Raw genomic sequence first — 25,336 nt, 5'->3', positions numbered from 1 at the left:
GGTGTGCACTGCCTTATATATATGTGTGTGTGCAAATTTGTCAGTGGCTGTCTGTGCCCACTTACTTTTATAGCTGTTTCTGCAGAATAAAGCCACTGAGACCTGCTCCTGCCCTGTGACTTAACTATGAGAAGAAATGCAGAAACCCCAGCCCTGAGAGAAGCAGCCGGGGCTTTTAGAAAACTGAGACCAGTCTGCCTAGCTCCTCACTCAGAAATGCAGACACACCAGGTGTTAGGGGAGGAAATCAGGGGGACACATTGATCTAGGAAACAGAAAGAGATCCCGAAAGCCCTGTGGGCTGAGCTCAAAGTGAAGCCTGTCTCGATGAGCAGAGCCATTATGCCTCCTCCATCAGAACACAGTGTCCGGTTCTGTGAGTGAGTCTCCGTCTGTCATCCCAAGTTCCTCCACCTTCCGACAGGAAGGGCTTTCATCATCCCACACACTCTCAGAATGGCCAAGTGGGACGATGCTATGCAAGACTGCTCTCCTCGCAGAGACCAAGCCCCCAGGAAACCTGAGAGCTCGTTTAAGGTGGGCTCGTGTGTGCAGATTCACCAGCAGGGGATACCATAGCCAAGGGCCCCAGACAAAGGCCTAAACAGCATTTATGGCTCAAAGTTCTGGAGGTGATAGTCCAAGAAGGCTCCCATCTGATGGGATTCTGAAGTAAGTCTTCTCCCAGTTGGCAGGTGTCATCTCACTGTGTCCTCATGAGGCAGGACACTGGTTCCCATTAGAAGAACCTACCTCCCCAACCTCATGCAACACAAATCTCCCAAAGAGTACCTCTCCCACATTACCACCACACAATCCAGAGCTTCATATGGACACTGAGGGGACACCTATGAAGCACTTTACCCCACCATTTGTCATGTTACATACAATCAAGCATAGGTTCACCTATATGTGTCACTAGAATGCAATGAGCTGGCAATCAGGGGAGCCAGGGAGACCAACTTGTCTGAACTATCTCTCACGGATATATTTTATAGGAAACCAGAACAGGAGCAATACTCATTCCAAAATCTTGTCCTTCTGGCTAGCTGATCACCCTTGTTTCCAGACTTTTATAAGCTGTTGCTTTTCCCCTTACTGTGCTTTCTCTTGAGGTCTAGAGGGCACAATACACATCAAGTCCCCTGAGCCAGAATGCTCATTTCATTTGCATTGCTCACCATCTGTCCCAATAAACAAACCACAGTTTGAAGATTCGATTCCTGTCTCTGCAGTAAGAGGCAGCTTAGGGTCTGGTATTGTGATTGTATATGCCCATGCATGGACTCACTTGTGGCCTGACTATGGGTGGCTATCTCTCCAGTCACTGCAGGGAGAGCCCCAGCTCTGCCACTGCCTCTGTGATATGAGTCACAAAAGGGCCATCTAAAATGCTCCTGAGGCCACAGTGGCTGTGAACTCTTCCTAGGGCCTGAGGTAGATCTAAGCGTACCAGAGTCATATGAGGTCCAGGTCAGGCTGTGGCAAACAGCATGAGGATCTGCAAGGCTGGCCCAGTGTGACTTTAGGCCAACTCTGTCCCCATCCAGCTGGCTGCTTCAAGGGAGGCTACCTTCAAGGGTAGAGGGATAGATTCTGTGAGTATACCCTGGGGGGCATGTGTAGGCATCCAGACCTACTGACTGACTCATGTTCTGGGACCTTCCATGGCTCCCTCTTCCCAACACCCCCTTTCTCCCTCTTCTCTCTCTTCCCCTCTTCCTCTCCCTCTTTCTCCTCCTCTTTCTTCCCTTTCTTCTCCCCCCTCCTGCCCCTCCCTCTCTCCCTCCTCCTTCTTTCTCCCCTCTCCTCCATCTTCCCCATCACTGACAGGGCCCAGCTGTAGAAAGATCATCTGTGGAAGACAGTCTGAGGCTCCTAGAACAGGGTGGTCTCACCCACCCTGATGGAACATCGATCTAAAGACTGTTAAGGCCAGATGTCAGGGTGTGGCCATCCTTCGCTCTGCAGTGGCCACCATCTATTGAACATTAAGGACCAAGTTGTCAGAGGAAGAGACAGAAACCCCAAGCTCAGTTCCCTATGACATTGCTGGACTTTAAGGCTTAGAGGTGTCCTCAGGACCCCACCATACTTAAGTCCTGGGTCCTTCCCAGGAAGGAATAGATCCATGCCTGATGTCAGCTGCCATTCTATCACATGTAAGCTTTAGATCCTCCCAGGAAGGTATGGAGCCACACCTGACATTGCCCGCCTTCTTCTGAGTCTGGGCTCCTGGGCTCCCATTTCCATTTATAACCCAAAAGTCATGTACAATTGCCCTGGACCCAAAACACTGGTGAACAGAACACAAACATGTAACAAATTGAAAAGCACAGAGGGCAAGTGTTTCATAAGCCTCATAGACACAGAAAACAGCGTAGATAGAATCTTGTGCCAATCAACATGGTTGGTCACATCAAAAATGACACAGATCACCCACTATTGACATTCTTGCCAAAATGTTTAAGTAAACCCAATCAGTCAGCAGAGCAAGCCTTGGAACCATCAGATCCTGTCCCAGTCCTCATGCCTGGATGGCAGGGTAGTCAGTGAGAACCAGTATGCTAAGCAACGGAGTCTGCAACGCCTCAAAGGAATATTTGAAAGGATCAAGCTGACTCCATGTGACTTAACTGTGTGTAAAAGCTACTCACAAAGTCCGCCCCATTAATACCCAGCAGCCAACACTAAAAAGGAGGGCTGGGCATCAGAATGGGGTCTCAGATCATCTCAGCTAAATGAAAGAGGCCGGACTTCTCCAAGCAGTATACCCCCGTGGGGCCTGGCGTGTCCCATTCCAACAAAGTGAAGCCACTTTTAATGGCAGAGGCAGATACAGTCTTGGAATGTAGGCAGCAAGACCTAAGGTACACCTGAGAACTTCCTGGATGGTGCAACTGGTTCTTGCTGCTGTTTTGCTCATCCTATGTGCCAATATTAGAAGGACAAAGAGGTGGCTCAGTAAATGAAGATGCTTGCTGCTAAGCCTAATGATCTGAGTCCAAACCCAAGGACCCACATCCTGAAAGGAGAGAACTGAGTCAGTGTGCCAATTTGCTCACGTGGTGGCACCATAGTTTAGAAGTGAAAACCAACAACACAAGGCTGCTCAACACCAGTCACCACCAGTGGCACCTGTGGTGGAGTCGCCTGGGTGCTGGAACTCTGCTGGTGAAAAGAAGGTCACCGGAGAAGAAGATGCTCCTGCCTGGGACTGGAGGAGTGACACCCACGTGGAGGAGAAAGCAAGTGATGCCGGATACATGGCCATCAGAAAGCTGACCCAGCGAGCAGGTGAGCCAGCCCGGGAGGCCTCCAAATGAGGAGCTCCCGCTGCTCACGCTCCTTGTAGCAGAACACAGCTAAGTGATCACAGGTTAAAGAGGAGTACTGCAACCACTGTGGAAGTCAGCATGGAAATTCCTAAAAACAGAAACCAGAGCTACCATATAGCCACTCCTAGGAACATTCCAGAAAGTTTCTACGTCAACACACCACAGCAACACATGCACATCTCTGTTTATTGCTGCACTATTCACAGTAGCTGAGATACAGGCTTAGATGCCCATCATGAGATGAAAACACACGGGAAATATGGTGCATATGCATAAATGTGGTACACACACACACACACACACACACACACACACACACACACTGGGATTTTATTCAGCCATAAACAGTGAAATGATGATATTTACTGAAAAACACATGAAACTAGAGATCATTATATTAAGCTGAATAAACCAAATAGGAAATAGAAATATACCATCTTGACCCTCATATTAGCAGTTTGGGTTTTTTGTTTTTGTTTTTGTTTGTTGTTGTTGTTGTTTTTCCTTTGATGTGTACTATCTATTGTAGGTTCCTGTGTGCACATATGCAATTGCCCTTGTGGCCACAAGATGGCGTCGGATCCCCTGAAACTGAGGTAATAGGCAGTTGTGAGCAACTTGACACGACTTCTGGGACCTGAACTTGGTTGCTCTGGAAGAGCAGCAAGTGCTCTTAGTGAGCTATCTCCCCAGCCCCAAAGTCTAGATTTAAATGTGTGCGTGTCATAAAAGTAGAAAGGAGACCATGAAAATGTAAGAAGAGATCTCAAGGTTGAAGGGGGAGAGAGTAGTGGAAGACCAGCGGGGGGGGGGGGGGGGGGGGGCGGAACGGACGGAAAACAAGAGTGAGGTGGGGAAAGGAGGAGGAATGACAATTAAGTATAATAAAATGTACAGAGCCTGGCATGGTGGCCCACACCTTTAATCCCAGCACTAGGGAGGCAAACGCAAGCAGATCTCTGTGAGTTTGAGACCAGCTTGGTCTACATGATGGATGAGCTTTGCTTTTGTTGTGGTTTTCTGACACCAGGTTTCTCTCTGTAGCCCTGGCTGTCCTGAAACTCACTCTGTAGACTCTGCCTCCTGAGTGTCGAGATTTAAAAAGTCATACACCACCATACCCAGCTATATAGTGAGTTCTAAGTCAGCCAGGACTACATAGTGGAACCTCTCTCAAAACAAAAATAAACAAAGAAAAACAAAAAAGTACATATGAGCTGGGTGGTGTTGGTGCACATCTTTAATCCCAGCACTCGGGAGGCAGAGGAAAGCAGAACCCAGGCCAACCTGGTCTACAAAAGAGTTCCAGAACAGCCGGAGCTGCTGTTACACAGAAAAACACTGTCCTGAAAAACAAAACAATAAAACAAAAAAGTACATATGAAAATAAAATCTTTTAAAATATTTTTATTAATTATTTTATTAATTATATGTATATGTAAGCAGGTTGTGCATGTGTGTGCAGTGCCCACAAAGGCCAGAAGAGGCTGTTGGATCCCCCAGAGCTGGAGTTACGGGCATTTGTGAGCCACTCATTATGGATGCTGGGAACTAAACTTGAGTTCTCTGCAATATGCACTGTTGACCACTGAGCCATCACTATAGCCCCAAAAATAAAGAAACCCATTTTAAAAGAAAGGAAGAAAATGGGAGTGTGGTGAGCCTGTAGTCTGTGCTCAGCGTGGTGAGTGCCAGTCCCAGCCTCCTACGGATCACTGCGGGGGGGGGGGGGGGGGGGCGGGACCAAAGAGAAAGCCAAGAGCACAGGCAGGGGTTTGCTGGGATGTAAAGGCAGCAATCACAGTTCGGGCTCTGTGCAGTCAGTCAGCCACTGACCTGCAATCACCAAACATCTCTGAACAAACAGCCACCACCTGGAACAGCATTCCCAGTGTCTGGAGGACTCCCAAGTCAAAGGGATGAGCAGAGGGTTGCTGGCTGTCATGGCAGGATCGTGTGTGCACAGGAATCTGTGGGCAGAAACCAAGGTGCTGAGAGACCTGTCTGCTACCTCCGTTGTGAATCCATATGAGGGTCTTGCCCTGGTTGCCCTGGACTCTAAAGAGGGTAGGGCTATGCAGCCTCCATTCTGAGTGTCGGCGGGAGTGCTCTAGGAGCCATCTCTGTCTACATGGACGCTGTACACCCAATGCTGACAGGAAGCCCACAGGTAGCGATGAGGACATTTGGGCATCTTCACAGTTGACTTTGCCAACTACGTGGCCACACACACAGAGGCATGCTCGCATGTGCGTGCACACGAGACACACACACACACTCACACACACACACACACACACCTCCAACATGGACCAGCTGTCTAGTGGGGCATAATGGGGGCAGCAGAATAAAAGCCTGAGGCCATGTAGTACCGTCTTTTGGAAGGATGGTGGCCTGATTGGTGAGCTGCAGAATATGACAGGTGTCCAGGAATTCTCGAAGACTCAGGAAGCTAGAGATGTTTTGTCTGTCTGAGTTGGGGACAGAATCACAGCAGCAAGGGTACCCATATGACATTTGGAGGGTTACATCCTAATCTTCCAAGCTCCTACTCACTGTCATTCTGTGCCTGTGCCCCATTTCCAAAGCTAGGAGATAGGGTCACTCTTCAGCTGATGGACACCTGGGAGCCTCCTCTGTCCCTGCAGTCCACTGCAGCCATCCCCTGGGCATGTCCAGGCCTGCTATGTTCTAAACACACCCCTCCTCTGCCCTTTCCACAGACCCCTCCCTGTAGCCCAGACTGGGTGCTCCTCCACTTCAAATCCACCCACCCTCCCCAAGGCTCTCCTTAATACTCCCCCATGTCCCCCTGGGTCCAGGAACCTAGCCTTAACCCTCTGTCTCCCAGAGCTCAGATCTCACAGCCTGAATCCCAGCCTCCTCGCAGGGGAACACCCTAACACTCACACATAAGGCTATCCTATACTGCACCCTCCTGGAGAGGGTCTCCAATTCACTGTGCTGCTACCACCCCCAACCCTACGCACAGCAAGCTCCACTGCCACAGCCCCTGTCAGACCACCCTTCCTCAACCATTCTCCCTCTCCATTGGCCAGCCTTTCCTTCCTGCCTTGTCTTCCCTTCACCCTCTGTGTCTCCTATCCCTAAGCCCTCCACCACCGTGGGTGGCTCTGATACCCAAAGGTGACTCTGCACACGGTACTCACTGAAGAGCAGCAGGCTCTTGTAGTTGTTGCCTGCACGCCCCAGGCGAAGGTATACCAGGCCGTATGTGTAGTCAGTGGACAGCACATGGAAACCCTTTATCCCCTTCACTGCAAGAGAAGCACTAGTGGCCACTGGCACCTGGACATCCATGTCCACCCACAGTCCAGAGCCTGGTGCCCAACACATCAGCCAGTCCAGCATGGCCTTTCCATTCAAAGGAATTCAGCCAGCTCTGGGACCACAGCCATCCTGCTAACCCATCCTGGGTCTCTAGCTGCACACTCAGTTCCCCATGGCCCAAGCATCCTACTCACAAGTATTCCTGAACACAGGTTTCTTTCTATCCTTCTTCAGTATCGTCTCCATGGACTGGCATCCCTTAGGCCTGGGGAACAGGCGTGGTGAGCTGCAGCCAGAGGGCCACCTTCTACCACCAACTTCTCCAGCTCTACTCTCCCGCCACCCCTAGAGCCTAGGAATAGGGGTTCGGAGGCCAAGGTTTGGGGTGGGAATATTCTAACTTTGGCAAAGGCATGCCTAGAGCTGAGAAGTTCACTCCTGACATCGCTCTCCTGATGCCAAGTATTTCTTCCAAAATCACCCCTTGGGTTTTAGGGGAAGACGAGGCAGTGAAACCGTCTGTCGGGTCTGTTTCCTCTCGGGACTCGGCTCTGCTTCCTGTCCTCCTTCTTCCCAGAGATAAAGCTGTCCCTGACCAGTCTGAAAAGGTGTACCATGACCCCTGCCACATCATATCCCCTCACCGGCTGAAGGCGATGACCACCTTGAGCTGGCCTGTTTTGTGCACCTTCACCACAGATGCCCCCAGCTTCCTCTTGTCTTTAGCCGGCAAGAATCCTTGGGTGTCTGTGGCGATGGCAATAATGTACCAGAAGCCTGAAAACTGCAGGGGCATTGGGGGAGAGCAGTGTTGGAGCCGCCACACCATGCATCCTGTCCAAGCTCCCAGCCAGAGGACAGACCCAGCAAGTGACGCTGCAAGTGGGCACTATCCTGTCTCAAGCTAAAGAGAAGCTGGTACTTAGCTGGTCAGGGGCCCAGGAAGCCATGTCCACCTCAGAGGCTCCTTTTCTCTTGGCCTCCCTGTGACACAGATGCTCAGCCGCTCTCCCTTCTGCTTGAGCCTGAGCCGCTAGCCACCAGCTCTCCTCTGCTGCCTGCTCCTGGCTCCTGATAACTCAGTGCTCATGCCTGCTACTCACCTAGCCACTGTGCCCACAGCCACCCCACCCCTCAAATCATCTGCCTCAGGGCACGCCTGGTGCTTGGCCTTCCACCATGCTTGTAGCGTTCTGCAGAGGTATCTCCAAGGAGTCCCAGGGCTGGGGCAATGTGGGAGAGGATAGGTAGGTAACCAACACAGCTGGGCTCAACAGATACCTTGTTCTGCCCTTCTGCTGAGGACATGACCCCAGATGGTCCCATAGCTGCAGTTGTAGCCCTAACTGGTCTACATACCCTGTAATCCTAGTATCCCATGAAGGTACCCAAGGGGCATGTGGCTTACCTTGCCCCAGTTGAGAGTGTGGGCCTCCTTAGGGAAAAACTCCTGTGTCCAGGACACCACAGCCAGGACTAGGGCTGTGGCCAGAGCCATCTCCAGCTTCATCCTTAGCAGGGGCAGCTGTTGTCCTGTCTGCCCTGCTGTGGTGTCAGACCCACCCTGGAACCTGAGGCTACTGGGATGGGTGGAGTAAGAAGTGGGGAGGTGTGGCTTGAGGCTTCTGCCCCTCCTTCTGAGGGCTTCAGCCTGGGCATTGTGGTTTACAGCAGACATTGCCTGCCTGGGAGGTCCCTAAAGATGGACACCACCAGGTTCTCAGAGGCCATGTGCATAGTGATCTTCACATCCCTCACTACTGAAGGGCTAGAACCACACACATCTGCAAACCCCTGCAGCCTGGGATGTCTCACCTAGCACTGGATGCTTGAAACTCTCATAGCCCTAGCCAAAGGTGAGACTCGGGTGTCTCTGGGACTAGAGGGAGGGAAACAGCAGCCTGTAGGCATAAACGTTGGTGCTCCCTACCCAAGGCTATTTATAGTGTCTGAGGAGCTACTGACAGGAAGGAGAGAGAGTCCCCCCATATTACTTTCCAATAGATGACATCATTCCACCATCCTGACCAGATGCCCCATTTTTAGTGAGGGCCTGCAGGCTCAGGCCTTTGGGAATTCCATACTGCCACCATCACCCCTATGCCCACCCCCAGCCAGCAACCAGCTCTTCTTTCTGAAGAGCTAGGGCCCTGGTTGCATCTCCCTGTTGGAAAGCTCACAGATACTGACCTCCCCTGCTAGTCAGTGTGAATTCTGTGTCCTTCCTGCTAGGTGGTCTGTGGATGCTAACCCCTCTACTAGGCTGTTGGCAGATGCTATCAATGTTCTCATACTGTGTAACACTCAGTGTTCCTTCCTACTAGCTAGTACAATACATAGGTGGTTGGCCCCCTGGCCATGGATTCTGGTGGTACAGTGGCTGCCTTAATAGTGTCCTGGCCTATGCACATAGCTCTTATGTAGCCTGGGCACCTCAGCTTTTGCCATTCCAGTGGCTACATCCTGTCCCCAGTGACTTCAGGCTCAAGAACTCTGACAATGGGTATTAGTGAAACAAATTCTGAGCTTGCTAGGGTTCCATGGTGTGATCTCTGGCGAGTCCTCTTCCACAACACAGGGACCATCCCGCCCCCAAAGAAGACACATTGTGGCAGATTTACTTGTGAAATCACTTTATTGTCAACCCAAGCATGAGTCTAGGAGAACAGAGAACCAACAGCAGCACCAGCCACTGAGCAAAGATACCACCTGCCCACCTCCACCAGGACACCAGGATGCTGTGCTGCCATCTCCGGAGTGTGGCGCTCACTGAAAACCAGGGCAAGAGTTGGGGTGGGGCTGGTGACAGCCATCATCCTCACCTTCAGTGACCTTCCCACCAGCAAAGCCTTGGGCTGCATGTGGGCATTGAAGAGGGTTCATCCAGAGCCCCAGGCTCTTCCTGCTCCCCAGGGAGCCAAGAGTGATGCCTGAAAAGGTGACCTACCTGGAGGATCTTGTGTGCACATGTGACTGTAAGAAGAGCCAAGGCAGTTGTGAGAACAGGGCTGCAGCAGCTCCCAGGATCCTACCCACAAGCCCCTTCCAAGGAGGCTGTCCCTACAAGCTTGACTATGACAGGCATAGGTGATCCCTTGAAGCACCCACAAACCAGTAAACATGGAAGGGATACGAATCTCCTCCACCACCCCGTCACTGTGTGTGTCGGAACTGCCTATTCTTCCCTGTGACCAGTACTAGTGACACTCACAGTCCTTCTGCAGCTGGGCCTGCTGTTGGGACTGGAAGCCCAGACCCCGGCTCCATTTGGTGAACAGCTGCATGGCCTCATGGCTAGCCATCTCTGTCCGACCTGAGCAAGAAAGGGTAGCCACTGAGATACAGTGAGAGTGTGGAGAGCTTGGCTGTGTCCCCTGACCCTTTCTTTACCTCAATCCCTCGCCAACCTCAGGGTGGCTGGGGCTTGGCCCTGTATGTTCCCTCCTAGGGGCCATAGACACAGGGACCCTGCGCAACCTTGCCTGTCCCCACTTACTGTACAACTCCACTGTGTTGAAGGCCTCGTCCCCGAACTCTAGTTGTGTGAAGATGACAGCATAGTCCTTGAAGTTAGTGCCCAGTACCCGGTAGTCCAGTACACCGAGAGCTAAAAAGTAAATGCCAGATCCAGGGGCAGTAAGGACCACCATGCCAAACTGGCATGAAACTGGGGTTGGCTGTTAAGATGGGGTCAGATTCAGGACCAGACCCTATCCAACCTCATTAGAAGTCTCAAGTTGTCCCCAGGTCCCTGACCCCTACATTTTGCAGCAAGAAGCAGTTCTCAGATGCTGGTGGACTTAGATGAATGCTTGTCCCAGCTCAGCCTGGGGTGTCTGAAGAGCAAGAGGGTCACCTTCTCCCAGCCCTATCCTATGGGGATAGACCACTACTAACCAGGCACCAAGCCCTCTGTACCCACAAAGGAGTCCAGGGATTGAGACTAGGACCCTCACAGGCATCTGGGCACATACGGGTGGGGATATGAGGTCTAAGGCCTCTGTTCAGGGGCCTCTCTCCCCTGAGGATTGACCCTAGGATCCTGTCTGTTGGATCCTTTAACTGCCCACAGAGCTGTGCCAGGGGCTCTGGAGCAGAGTGGTCTCCTTCCAGCCAGGCCTGCCCTGCCAACTGCAACCTGGGAACACACAGGGGCTGGTTGTCATGGGGATCAGATGCGGCCCCTTTGGCATCATACTCACAGGGGTTCTCAAACACCCATCGGGACTCTCGTTTCAGCAGCTCCACAGTACTCTCACGACACCCATCTGGCCTAGGAATCAGTGGGAGCAAGGCCTCTGAGACTCACGTGGCCCACCAGTGGGGGAGGCCTCAAAGGAGTTCATCTCTTCCACGATGCCAGGATTACCTAGAGAAACCCATCCTGGGACCCGGGAAGCATTAGCCACTCCCTTCATTTCCCAAGGGATCCACATGGCCGGTGCTGAGGTCTCAAGAGATATCCGCCTGTGGTTCACGGGAGAAGATAGGATGGAGAATCCCCGAGGTGTGAGCCTCTGAGGTGAGAAATGAAAGAGAAGCCAGCAGGACCTGCTAGACAAAACAAGTGCTGCAAAGATGTCTGGGGTCAAGACACCTGCAGTGAGAGATGCACAAAAGCCGGTCCAGCACACAAGGAGGCACACCTTACACCCACCACAATAAAACAGATCAAAGGAACAGAACAGAAAGTTAAAAACAAAAGAAAATTTACCCCGGATACATACCTATGACAAAGGTCACAAACTAGGTCATAATTCATCAATGTGGGGCTGCATGGCTACCTCAGTGTACCTCACATTTTATTCCATGCAAAATTCTAGAACTTCCACAGACAGGAAAGGAGTCCCCCCCCCTCCCCCCGCCATGTCATGGTACCCAGAGCCCACAGAAGCAAAGGCTCCTGTTACAGTGCAGAACTAAAAAAGTACTGCATAGGGGAAGAGAGCTCCTCTTGGGCCTGGAGAAATGGCCCAGCAGTTAAGAGCACTTGCTGGTCTTGCAGAGGACCCAGTTTTGGTTCCCAGTTCTCACAGGGTAGCTCACAACCACTCGTAACTCCAATGCCTGGGATCCGATGCTCTTTTCTGAGCCTTGTGGGCATCAGGCATGCATGTGGTACACAAACATGCATGCAGGCAAAATATTCACATACATAAATGTTTAAAAAATCTCCCCAACATCAGAAAAACAAGCTGGGAAGTACATCTGTAGCTAGTTTGGTTTTTTGTTTTGTTTGGTGTTTTCGTTTTTTAGTGTTTTGTTTTGGTTTGATTTTTGAGACAGGGTTTCTCATTGTAGCCCTGGCCATCCTGGAACTCACTCTGTGGACCAGGCTGGCCACAGACTCAGAGATCTGCCTGCCTCTTCCATCCAAGTGCTGGGATTAAAGATATGCACCACCACTGCCTGGTATAACAAGTTTTTAATCAAAGACTAATTCCTAAAATTCTCCTTTCTCAGAAATCAGTAAGAAACATGCTAGAGGAAAATATGCAGAATACTTAAAGAGAGCTTCCTAGGAGGGAAATGTAGCAGATATACACATTTGTGACTCTCAGTATCAGAGACACTAGTCCAATGTGGTTAAACACCTACACCTTCAATCCCAGCCCTGGGAGGTAGAGGCAGGGGATCAGGAGTTCAAGGCCTTGTCTACAGCACCGGCTTTATGAGAGGAACAGAGGTCAGGGTATTGTGAGTAGCCATAGGGGGACAGCAGATGACAAAGAACTGCCTGTTAGACACAGACATCTGCCAGCATGTTACTTCTTGGATAAACCCTCTTTTCTAAGGAGCCAACTTACCAAGGCTCACTGCCTACACATTTCGAGTGCAAAAGATGGAAGCCACCAAAGTATCTGTGGATAATGCAACACACAGACCATCCACATAGTGGGATGTCACCAAACCAAAGGCAGAAAGGGTAGACTTGGAGGATGTGGGCTAAGAGAAACCCAATCACAACAGGATGGACTCTATAGAGACATTTCTCTAGGGTCTCCAGTCCTTGGATGGGGAGACAGGAAACACAAAGGGGGCATCGTTGGCTGGGATAGGGATAGGGATCCAGTGCCACTTAATCTGGAATGCCCTCAGAAGTCATGTGCAGAAAGCTTTGATGTCTCTGTCCATAGCAGAGGGAAGAGGTAGAGCCTGGTGGGAGGGAGTTTGGCCACTGGAGATGTGTCATTCAAATGGATGGTAACGTGACTCTCCTCTTCTTTCTCCTCCTCCTCCTTCACTTCCTTCTTTTTCCTTCTCTCTCTCCTTCCTAGTACCATGAAGTAAGCTGCCTTTTCCATCATAATGATCTGAGCTACCATAGTCTCAAGACAGCAGGGTCAGTGGGTAAATAAGGACTGAAATCTTTGGACTCATGGACCTAAGCAAACCTTCCATTCTCATACTTTTGCCATAGTGATGGAAAGCTGTCACATAGGGACAAAAATCTCAGTTTAGGAAGGTGGAGCTGCGTGATAGGTGGGAATAATTGCTATTACACAGGGTGACAAAGTACTCTGCAAAGTGGCAATCGATGTAAAAGGCCTGGCTGGCATAAAGTGGATGAATGAGAGCAGAGACCAGTAGGGAAAGGAAGAAAGCACAACAGACTCAGGGATCCTGCCACTCTGGAAGCTCAGGGAAAGGAGGAGACTAACCTGGGAGCACAGGGGAGTGGGGAGCACGGAGAGCCAACCATGCCTCCAGGAGCAAGTCTGAAGAGTCCAGGCCTCTACCTGAACCAGGTAGACAGAGCCCACAGCCCCTCTGCTGAAGGTGCTCCTGCTAAGGAAGCTAAAACAGAATCACGTAGCTCGGGGGTTGCCTACTCACCCATGCCGAGAGGACTGAACTCTCAGCTTGTTATCTGGAGTAAGGGTCACCATGACACCTTCCACATTCTTCAAGTCCTTCTCCACCATGAAGTTCTTTGCACGGGAGGCCATTGCCAGGATGTACCAGGGCCCAAGGAGCTAGAGGAAGTATCGGCTGAGATACCTGGCTCCCCTCCCTCAAAGCAGTCAAAGAACCCCAACCCCTGTGCAGTCTAACTCCCTCCATCCATGCTTGTCCACATTGACTCTTGGGGATCCACAGGCTGTGAGCCTCAAAGGTGGGTCCTGGCTCTAGGACCTGCAGCCCAAGAGGGCTGTTACCTGCTTAGGATCCAGCCTTCCCAGCCACACGGCCTGGACCCAGGACATAGAGACCAAAGCAAGGAGAGCAGGAGTCAGCAGCATCACCTTCATCCTTCCAGAGGCCCAGGAACACCACGCAGTAGGCCAGGATGTGCCATCTCCCACCAGGAAACAGTTTATATGACTCTAAGTGCCTCAGTGTGGGTGGCCACTAACTGCCAGAATGTCTTCCTGACTTCTTTCACACACAAAGCAAAATTACTCAGGGTCGGGAGGATGTTGTTAAACTGTGGTGACCTTGGTGTCTAGCTCAGACCTGTGGCAGAGGCGAGAGAGGCCCAGGAGCCTGTACTAATCTCCAGAATGTTCCAGAGGAAGCCTCCTAAAGCTGGCCACCCTGCTGTCTCCCCTCCCCAGGATCAGTCTGCTCTTCAGGTGCAGGCCAAGCAGGCCCAAGCTGAGGTCAAGTCCCAGTCCCAGCTGGTCTGCCCAGAAATTGCAGTTTCAGACATCCTTTGTCTCGATCATTAAAAATGCAAAAAGCCACTGAGAAGACTTCCTTTTTAGCTTCCATTCCCACCCTCACTGGCCCACACAACCTTCTGCTTTGCTGGTCCATAGCCTCCCACTGGCCCCAACAGTCAGCCCTGCAGCCAAGCTGCCCTCTTGCCTCTGTCTCCCTATCTGGACCTATCCATTCTCCATCCATCTCCAGCTGGGCCACATCTACTGAGGCCAAATCATGACCAACTTCAGCCAGACCCTAAGGTCCCCTCAAATGCTGTCTGTATCATGGTCCCCAAGACTCCCCTGATAGCTGTCTTCAGCCTGAGCTATCCACCACCAAGTCATTGGAGCTGCTATCAAGAGCAGAATCTCTGGGTGGGGTTTATCTGGACCACCATACTCTCGGGGTGGTGGGGGTGGGGGTGATAGGTGGATCCTCCTGCCTCCAGCCAAGACTGTAGCCACACACTCCATGAGATTGGCTCATCTATGCCTACCACTCATCATCAAAGATGTGCTGAGAACTTCTGCAGAACAAGGCTGCAGGTACCCAGGACCCACCACAGAACAGACTGAAGCTTGCATTTCACCCCCATATACCCATGCCCCTCATCATTCCTATCCTCACTCCAAACCAGACTTCAGAAGCCACAGATGCAATGTGTCCACAGTTTGAGTCTCCACAGAAAATGTATCTAAAAGAGCTCCTTGCAGCTCCTGCTGTGGGGAGGTAAAGGTACACAAACAAGACAAACAAAAATGTCAGCTAAGTGTTCTTCCATCCTGAGTTGGCCCAGAGTCAGACCTTGAACCTGGATTAGGATGGTTCCTGGCTGCTGACCTCCCAGACACCTGACAGAAGAAAGTAAGATTTCTCTTAGGAAGACAATTGCTCCAAAACTCCCATCCTAATCTTCAGACCAATGCTGTCATTTAAACCTATTTTCCAGCCAAAACACACAGGCTTAAGATAACAGAATAAGAAACAGCAGGGGAAAAACAGATAAGAAGAACAGACTCATGACTATGCCTAGATCTTCCAAGGCAGACTGGAACGAGCTCTGGGGACAGTGCTCACGGGCAAAGCCGCCTTTGGAAGTTCTCAGAGGCAACCTGAAATCATGAAAAGTGGTATAAGAAAGGAACATCCATGAGAGTCAGGTTAAGATGGGCTACTCTGTCTGAATTTCTCCACCACTTAGAAAAGTTATCGAAGACTGGGAGACCACCTCTCGGGTCTGCACCCAGAGTGCTAGAAAGAATGCCTTCAGAGAAGCAGGACTTAGAAAAAAATCTTCTATCTGAGGGCCAGACTTTTCCTTTTTGCCAGATTTATTATTTATTACGTACAATGTGTTCCATTTACATGCATGCCTGCACACCTGAAAAGGGCACCAGATCTCATTACAGATGGTTGTGAGCCACCATGTGGTGCAGGGAGTTGAACTCAGGACCTCTGGAAGAACAGCCAGTGCTCTTAACTTCTGAGCCGTCTCTCCAGCCCGGTAGACTGGACTTTTCTATCTGAGGGTAAACACACGCTTCCAGATGGTCACCTCTTTCACTTCACCTTGAATAATCTCTCTTTCTTGACAATCTCTTTGTATACAGTTACATATCTCTCCTTACATACAAACATCTACCTTCTTCTACACAGCCATACATCTCTACACACAGTTCCATCTATTTTCACACACTTACCTTTTCCACACACTCTCCACACAGTTACACGCCTTCACACTTCTTTACACTGCCAAATCTCTTCAGACAGTTCCTTCTCCAGACAGCCATATATTTCTTCTGCCACATACATCGCTCCTACACACACATCTCTCTTCTACACACCTACATCGTCTATCTCTCTACCCATTCCGCGACATCTCTCCACACTTTTCTCACGCTTCTTAGGACTCTCACTTCTCTCTCTACACATGCACATTCAGCTACATCTCCCTTTCAGCACAACCCCCCCCCCACACACACACTTCTCTCACATCTCTCCTTTTATAGCCTCTGAACAAATACAAATCACATTTTCAGGTTCACGCAGCACTTCTTGAGTAAACAATAAGAAACAGAGCTTACTGATCACAGTTTTTCTCAGGCTAGGGAGGTCATGCTGACCTGCCGACGAGTAACACTTGGCCATGCAATCAGCTCTAAGTGGTCAGAGTTCCCAGACAGAAACTAACATTGAAATTCAGGGCTTAAACAATAAACAGCTAGTTGGCTGAACCTTGACGTAGGAGTACTGCAGAAAGTCCATTACTGCAGGGGGTTATGTCTACAAAGTTGCTTCATGTCTGACCTTGAATCAGCAACAAACCCCTGGGAAATTGTTCTTGCGTACACAACTCCAGGGGCAACTAGTTTGCTTTTAATTTGTTCTGAAGTCTAAAATTAGCTGTGTTAGTGACTGAGAATACGATTACTTTCCTATGTCAGTCTGAGTAATGAAAAATATCCCAGTATTATTTCTACTCATCAGAATTATACAGTTAAGTGGAAAACATCTTCCTGACTATCCACAGCTATATGTGAGCCCAGTAGATGGAATATTTTCACTCGATAAACACATAAGCAGTGGGGGAAATGCCCACAGCTGTTATTAGGGGAAGGATGCATACACGTGAGAAAAATTATAGACAGAAGCAACCAGTCACTTAGGGTCAGTGACTTCATGGTCTTTGCCAAGTGGGACTCCCCATCAGAGAGTTATTCATCTGGTAGGTCTACCTGTTAAATACTAGTTGTCACCTGCTGTATATTCCCATGGCCTCTGGCAAAAAGTTATGCCCCTAAAGAAGAAAACTACAACTATGCTAGCCATGGAATATAGTCAGGCAGTGGTGATGAACTCCTTTAATCCTAGCACTCAGGAGACAGAGGCAGGGGGATCTTTGAGTTCAAGGCCAGCCTGGTCTACAGAGTGAGTTCCAGGACAGCAAGGCTACACAGAGAAATTCTGTCTGAAAGAAAGAAAGAAAGGAAGGAAGGAAGGGAGGGAGGGAGGGAGGGAGGGAGGGAGGGAGGGAGAAAGAAAGAAAGGAAGAACGAAAGGAAGATGAAAATATATTACTACAATTGCATTATCAAAAAAATTTAAAAATTTAACCACAGAAATTTCTCCCAGGAGTTGGAGAGATGGCTCAACCTGCTGTTCTTTCAGAGGACCAGAGCTCAATTCTCAGTACCCTGTTTTGGTTTCTGAGGACACCTGCACACCTAACACACACACACACACACACACACACACACTAAAATTGTCAAAATAAAAAGAAACCTCTTTCAGGGCCCTAGGGCTTCACTGGGGGTCCTGTAGGGACCCAACCTTGTGCGGAGGAGGAAAGATCCAAGGCTGAGTTAAAATAACCCCACGAAAGAACCTGAAAGAACAGGCACCCACTGCAGGGAGAGCACATGACTTACTGGATGCTCCAGAAAGGCGAGGCCGGCTCAGTTGGGAGCCCCAGGGGTATGTGTGTCCTAAAACACCACAGAGATCTGAGCTGGGTCCACTATCTCCACTATACCCTCAGTTCTGCAAGATGGTGTGAGGAGGTGGCCAGGTTAGGTGAAGTTATGAGACTAGAGCCCTACATAGGGTTAATAAGAAGAAATATGAAGTATCTGTCTGTCTTATTATGTTTGTATTTGACTTTTTGTATGTATGTCTGCTGCTCTCTCTGTCTCTCTGTCTGTCTCTCTGTCTGTGGCATCAAGGGTTGACTACCAGACAACTACCAGTAAAGAAGCTGAGCACAGAAATGGACACAGATCAGTTATGACTGTTATGACCCACCTGAACTGCCTGCCAACCAGGCCCATGCAATGAATACAAGTTGGCCTATAAAGATATCTTTATCTCTACTTAGCTACTATAAGAAGCAGTTAAATAAGAATTAAAATATTTCAGCTAATAGAAATGGTCCCGCCAAGAAAGTAAAAAAAAAAAAAAAAAAAAAAAAAAAAAAAAAAAAAAAAAAAAAGAAAAAGAAAAAGGAAACTGTAACAACACTCTAAGCACAGAGGGACAAAGGACAGGGAATAAGAGACAAAGACAAGAGACAGAAGAGGGGAAAGGGGCAAGTGATAAAGGGAAGAGGTATTTGTCCCAGAGTGACAAAGGACTGCCTCTGGATAGAGAGGAGACAGAAGCGGCCCATAGGCAAATGGCAGTTTAGAAAGGAAAAAGATGAAATCCCATTTTAGGATGAGTGTTTAATTTTGATTGGATAGATTAATTAGGTGAGCCAAAAGGGGGCTTTTAATTGCTGGACTTGATACTTTGATAGCTGGACCTTAGTAGTCAACATCAGGAGGACAGATTGACCAAACTGGGGAATAGATCTTGGTGACTAGCTTTAGAAATGTAATCTAGTTGGGCAAAAGGCAGAGGCAAGTGGCTCTATGTGAGTTCGAGGCCAGCTTGGTTTACAAAGCTAAACAGAGAAACCCTGTCTCAAAAGCAAAAAACAAAAAAGGAGGAGGAGAAGGAAGGAAAAAGGAAGGAAGAAAGGAAGGAAGGAAGGAAGGAAGGAAGGAAGGAAGGAAGGAAGGAAATCTAAGTTTCAGCAAGACAGAGGGAATGGGGATGGGCAAAGCCTGCCAGAGCCATGTTTACTGTGCTCAGACCAGGTATTGTCCCAGTTGGTTTTTGACAACATGACACAAACCTAAATATATTTACGAAGAGAGAATCTTATTGAGAAAATGTCTCCATCTAGATCTCCAGTGGGCAAATCTGTAGAACATTTTCTTAATTAATGGTTGATGTAAGGGGGCCCAGTTCACTGTGGACCTGGGTTGTATAAAAAAAGCAAGCTGAACAAGCTATGGAGGCAAGCAGTATTCCTCTGCTGCAGTTCCTGCTCCCACTTCCCTCAGGCACAGTGTGTGACGGAGAGTTACAGACTGAAATAAACCCTTTCTCCCGAAGCTGTTCTGGTCCGGTCATGGTGTTTTACCACAGCAATAGACACCCTAACTATGACAAATGTTAAACAAAATAAGGAGCTGGAGAGATTGCTCAGTGGTTTAGAATACCTACTGCTCTTACAGAGTACCTGGGTTTACTTCCCGGCACCCGTGTCCAGCAGCTCTCAACTGCCTGTAACTCCAGTTCCAGGGCTTCTGATTCCCTCCGGCCTCTGTGAACACACCTGGTGCACACAAACTCATGTAGCCACATACACATACACAAATAAAATAAAGAAATCTCTTTTTTCGTGATAAAGGGAAATTTCTCAGGGTCTTCAAATACAACGAATAAATGAGTCTCAAGAGTGAGAGACACATGTATGAAATAGGTCAGGCAAGCCAGTGGGCTACAGAGATGCAGAACGGCTGTCTTTACTAGGGGTAATGACTGGAACCTGAGCTGGGTTTTTTTGTTTTGTTTTGTTTCTTCTTTCAACCATGCAAAAATGTCCTCCTGTCCTCTCCTGGATTGTTCTTGATTTTTAATATTACCTCCAGAACACTGACTTTACTATTCAGAATGAAATATCCCTGCATATGACTTTTTAATGAGTTTCCTTCTTTTTTTTTTTTTTGTTTTGTTTTGTTTTGTTTTTTGTTTTGCTTTGTTTTTCAAGACAGAATTTCTCTGTGTGTCCCTGGCTGTCCTGGAACTCGCTCTGTAGTCCAGGCTGGCCTTGAACTCATATATCCGCCTGACTCTGCCTCCCAAATGTTGGGATTAAAGGCGTGTGTGTCCACCCAATGCTTCTTTATTTTATTCTGCTCATTTTTTCTAAACGTTGGGAGTCTCTAAGTTGTTTTCATCAAGTTCAGGAATAACTTTGTATTTTATCTTTATAAAATATCTTTATCTATATAAGATTTGTAACTTGGTATTATCCAAAACTTGATTCTTATGATAATATGGTGACTAACTTTGTCAACAACTCAGATTAATAAGCACCCTGGGCCTTAGTGAGGCACACCTCTGGGGTGTGTCTCTCTGAGGGTGTTTCCACAGAGGTTTAGCGAAAGATCAGCCTGAATGTAGGTGATCATCCATGTGCTGGGTCTCCTAGACTGAACACAAAGAGGGAAAGGAAGAAGCCATCGCTGTCATTTCACTGTCCCCGCCTCGTGAGCTGTCAAGATTCAAGGAGTCCCAGCTGAGTGCCTCCACTGCCACGGACTCTGCCACATGCCTTTCTCAGAGTGACGGACAGGACCCTAACAGATTGGGGGTCATCGCAAGCCCTTTCTTTCTTAAGTTGCTTTTGTAAGGATATGATCTCAGTGAGAAAGCGACTGACACAGACATTTGATCCTAATATGTTTCTGCATGTCTCTTGCTCTATTCTGTTCCTATGGCTGTTTTGCTAGTATACATGCATGTAGGAGCCAGACGTTGACATTCCATGTCTCAGTCACTCTACCTTTTTTTTTTTTTTTTTTTTTTTTTTTTTTTGAGACAGGGTCTCTCATTGAACCTGGAGCACTTCTCCAGGAAGCCTGACATAACCTCAGTCCCTCTCTCCTCTCTTTCTCATACTGGGACACTGACATGCATGCAATGACCTCTCAGCTCTGAGATTGCCTTTTTGCTCTTTGTTACAGTCCCACTCTGCTGAAATCTCTGTCTGATCACCCAATGGCTATTTACTTGTTTACTTATTCATGAATCCTTCCTTTTGACCATGCCATGGGTTCCCTTTTTCCTTTGACATGCTTATGATGCCTCACTAGACATTTCTCTTCTGAACTAGCTTTGGTTGTCCACAGAATCAGGTTTTACTAACCATTCTTTTCTTCTCCCATAGATCCTGCTTTCCAGTCTGTGTATCTAGTAACCTTCCTGTGACGCATCAGTAATGACACACTGTAAAATCCCTACCTACATTCTATACTGGAGAGATGGCTTAGTGGCTAAGAGCATTGGCTGTCCTTCCAAAGGACCCAGGTTCAATTCCAAGAACCCACACAGCAACTCATAAACATCTATAACTCCAGTTCCATGGGATCCAACTCTCTCTTCCTAACAACTTGGGCACTGAGTACATGTGGTGCACAGACCACATGCAGGAAAAACACCCATACACATAAAATACTTGAAATATATACTATATAGGGCCTGCTATAACTAAATAAAAGTCTAAACACCCTGCATTCTGTAGCCTTTTAGAGACTGGTTTATATGCTCCTCAGTTCTGACCCTCACGTTCCTGTGTTGGGGCTCTAGAACATAAGTGAGGCTCCAGTGAAGCAGGTCAGTGTGACTCTACGCAAAGAGGCTAAAGTCCTTATGAGGACAGGAAGACTGATCATGTAAAGCACTCTGTCCCCCACTTCCATGTCTACCAGGAAGAGAGCCCTTACCTAAAAGTGGACTTTTTGTTTCTGCGTTCATGAATGTGCGAGTGAATGTGTACATATGTGTGTGTGCATTCATGTGGAGGTCAAAGGTCAACATCAGATGTCATTCCCTGCCCACCATTTTTGATACAAAGTCTCTAACTGAACCTAGAGTCCAACAACTTGACCAAACAGGTTAGCCAACAATCCCAGGGATCCCTCTGTCCCCACCTCCCCAGCCCCCAGCACTGGGACTACAGTGTCTGGCACTTGTTTGCATGGGCTATGGGGGATTAAATCCAGATCTGAACGTTAGCACTGGAGGTGCTTTACTGACTGAGCCACATCCCCAGCCCTGAAAATGAATTTGCTGGCCCATCATTGTGGGCTGGGGGGGGGGTGTCACATGATCATGGACTGGTGGTCGAGCTCCAGAACTGTGCAATGATAAACTGTGGCTGGAATCCACAGTCTGGAACATGTCGTGAGCGTTAAGTCCAATCTTCATGCTAAGCTCCTGGGACTTGGTGCAGGTGTGGGCCAGAAGATCTGAAGGAAATAACAACACTCCCCACGCCCTGAGCATGTCAGAGCCTCACCTCAGAATGCTTCCTTTGAGGGGTCTCTGGCACTTAGTTTCCCCTTTGTGGGCCTCGGTGGTGTCTCATTCAGATGCCTCGGGGTCAGCAGCACTCTGCACCCTAACAGGACTGGCTCTCCACCCCCCCATACTGCTCCACCCCAGGTACCACTCTCCCGCCCCCCTCTTCGGGCTGCTGCCCTCAGGAAGCTTCCAGTTATCTTATTCTGCAAATAAGAATTCATTTGCCCCAAGGGGACAGATCCCCCACATTCCTATCCTTTCTGCCCTGTAGCAATGAAAGAGGTAAGGTGAGCGCACAGTGGCTGCAGGTGCGGAGTGAGAGACACCACGATGAGCACTCAGGCCCTGAGTACAGCTGGGGAGAAGACAAAACTGAATGGGAGGGGGCGAGCCGGGAGCAGGGAATGGGAGGACCAGAGAACAGCCACATCCAGGAGGAACTTGGAAACAATAACAGGATTTGAACTTCACACAGCAGGGAGCCTTAGGAAAAATATAGGCAACAAAGGGGTCTGTTTCTCTTCCCCTTCCATTTTAGAGACCTACTGAGACCTCAAGAGAAGGCCTGCTCTTGTCTCTGCTTGTGACCTGCTAGGGCTGCTTCCAGATCCTAAGAGGACAGGAAACTTCTCCAGAGGGAGGATGGGGCTGTGGGCCTGAATCAGTCAGCTATGTGTGGTGTGTCCATTACAGAATATTCATAGGAAAAAAATGCAATGCATTTGCAATCACGTGGGTCATTGTAAACAGAAACCAACTGGTGATGATGCACAGGTGAGCCTCTACCACCCATCTGTCATCACTTACCCTACCCTCAGAAAAGATGCTAGGCAGCATGTGGCAGCAAGGTTTATTTGGCACAGATGCAAGGAAAACCTTGGGTAGGGGCAGGAGAGTTCAGGTGGGAAGAGCTATTGCATCCTCTTCAGATCAGTCTCTGCAGGCAAAACAAGAGAGCTCAAGCCATGTGTGGTCTCCAGGGACCCTGAGGCACTGGTCATGGTCACAGGCTAGGGGCCTGGCATCCTAGCTACCTGGCTTTAGCAAAGCACTGGTTCCCTGAGCCTTGATTTCTCTATCTGCAAAATGAGCCATGTTGCCAATATCTAGGGAATAGGTTGTGGTAATGAGGTTATACTGGTGGTAGACCAGCACAGTGCTGAATAAAGCACTAAGACATCTACCAGGGTCCATATCTCCCCTCAACCCACCCCCTGATAGCACCTGAAGGGACAGAGTCAATCAGCAGTGCTGAGCATCCCTGTCAGGCAGAACATTGAAGACAAGGAGCCTACCACCCAGCTCTGTGCCAGGTCCACACCCACACACATCCACACACCCACTTCCCTCCTAGGACTTAGACCGACAGCTTGCGCTCATGTTCCACACTACATCTCTTCCCAAACAACAAAACAGATGCCTCTCTGGACCTATCAAGCAGTGCTGTTTGGTGTCCTCATCAGAGGAGGGGTACACACACACACACACACACACACACACACACACACACCACCACCACCACCACCAGGGTCAGGACCTAGTATCAGAACACAGGGGCTGCAGTGTAGAATAAAGGATGTGGGCTCACCTCCTTCAGGGACGTTCGTTGGTGCACCTCCCTGTAAGACAGGGCAACATGAGAGGGAAGCAGGAGAGTGTCAGACCCCACCATGGAGGCCCCACTCAGCTACTGAGGAAAAACTAGCCCATAGAGGACAAATGAGTCCTCTTGACCCTTGGGCAGCCTGTGTTCCAGAACTTGGATCTGCCTGCTCCAGTTAAGTGTGATCAAGTGCAGTACCCAGCTCCCCACAGATACCAGGCCAGGGTAAGCTCCTATCCTTACCAATGTGATAGAAAGGACATGTGAAGGAATCCCCATCCACCATGGGTGCCCAGCACAGTCCCAGCTTGGTTCAGAGACTCACCAATTGCACTATGTTCTCTTTCACACAGTCCACTGTAGAGAAAAACCAAATGACGATACAAGGAAGGAATAGGGCAGGTGCAGGTCTTTGCCCATTCCTGGGAGGCCCTGACCCAGGCGAGGCCTACTCACATTCAAGCCAGATGAAGTGTATATCTCGTTCTATAAACCCGTGCTCCTTGGCTACCAAATGGAAATTTGTCTGTTGTTTCTCACTGTCGTCCAAGCTCCGGGCTGTGGGTGAGTATGGCACTGGGCTTCTAAAATTACAGACTTTCTCCCACCCCCGTGTAGCCCTGGGATTCTCTCCTATCCCCCACCCTAGGGAGGGAAGACAATGAGATGAGGTATCAGAGGGCACCACCCACCCCCTGCCCAGATAAGTTCAGGCTGGACTTACTGTACAGTCTCATGACCGGAGATGATGTCTCATTTACTCCACTCGAGAGATATATGATGGAATAGGTCTTGTAGTCAGTGTGAACAATAACCATTTCTCTGTCTCCTTGAAACAGAGCAAAATTCTAGACATTTCCCACCTGCTTGGCCAGGGCTCTCAGTTCCTAGCTGTGCGTTTGCCTGGCGCATGTGCACACACAGGCGTGTACCGGAAACAAACATGGGCAACATGGAATGAGCCTTGAGAGTCCAAAGGATTCTCTGAAGAGGATGGCAGGGATCCCCACTGACCCAGGTAAAGGAATGTTGAATCACATCTAGGATTTCAGAGAGGAGGCTGACAAAGTCCTGGCAAAGCCAGAGTCTGACTCCTGGGCATGGCACCCTGGTACTGAGCAGCCTGGCACTGAGGGCTTCAGTCTGGACACAGCAAGCAACATCCTCAGCAAGGCAAGGGTCCCACTCCCCATCCAGAACAGTGAAGGTACACACTGAGAGCAAACCGAAGTGCCCCAGATAGGCCACCACACCCACCAAACCTGGGACAGCATTTTCGCCTGTTGCTGTGATCCTGAACCGCCATGGGTAGTCTGATTTAGCAGCCTTGATCTTCTTCAGCACACAGACGTTATGACTACAAAGACAAGAAGGTAGGCCAGCCTGTAATCTCAACACAGGAGGTGAGGGGACCTGACTCAAGAAGATTGCAGTATGAGGCCAAGTTGGGCTATACAGACAGAAAAAGGGGGGAGGGAACCCTGGCTATACAGACAGAAAAAGGGGGAACAGTGTCCCTCAGTGGCAGAGAGTAGGCCTC

The 25,336-nt window shown here is 49.2% G+C and overlaps 2 protein-coding genes across 2 annotated transcripts; both read right to left on the bottom strand.

Annotated features, from left to right (window-relative positions):
- Positions 1 to 3,273: 3,273 nt before the first annotated feature.
- Positions 3,274 to 8,186, bottom strand: Lcn10 (lipocalin 10). The gene is made up of 6 exons (XM_051183860.1): positions 8,038 to 8,186; positions 7,274 to 7,413; positions 6,824 to 6,894; positions 6,509 to 6,616; positions 5,639 to 5,809; positions 3,274 to 3,365 (listed from the first exon to the last, which is right to left on the bottom strand). The coding sequence occupies exons 1-6, from the start codon at positions 8,137 to 8,139 to the stop codon at positions 3,274 to 3,276; spliced, it is 684 nt and encodes a 227-aa protein (XP_051039817.1). The 5' UTR covers positions 8,140 to 8,186.
- Positions 8,187 to 10,004: 1,818 nt separating this feature from the next.
- Lcn6 (lipocalin 6) lies at positions 10,005 to 14,259 on the bottom strand. The gene is made up of 4 exons (XM_051184858.1): positions 13,790 to 14,259; positions 13,467 to 13,606; positions 10,832 to 10,902; positions 10,005 to 10,236 (listed from the first exon to the last, which is right to left on the bottom strand). Exons 1-4 carry the CDS (start codon positions 13,880 to 13,882, stop codon positions 10,016 to 10,018), a joined length of 525 nt encoding a protein of 174 aa, XP_051040815.1. The 5' UTR covers positions 13,883 to 14,259; the 3' UTR covers positions 10,005 to 10,015.
- Positions 14,260 to 25,336: the final 11,077 nt, after the last annotated feature.

The sequence above is a fragment of the Phodopus roborovskii genome, unplaced genomic scaffold, assembly GCF_943737965.1.
Source record: "Phodopus roborovskii unplaced genomic scaffold, PHOROB, whole genome shotgun sequence".
In the NCBI taxonomy this organism is placed as follows: Eukaryota; Metazoa; Chordata; class Mammalia; order Rodentia; family Cricetidae; genus Phodopus; species Phodopus roborovskii.
Note: the sequence above shows the minus strand (reverse complement) of the source record. Positions and strands in the feature narration are given on the sequence as shown.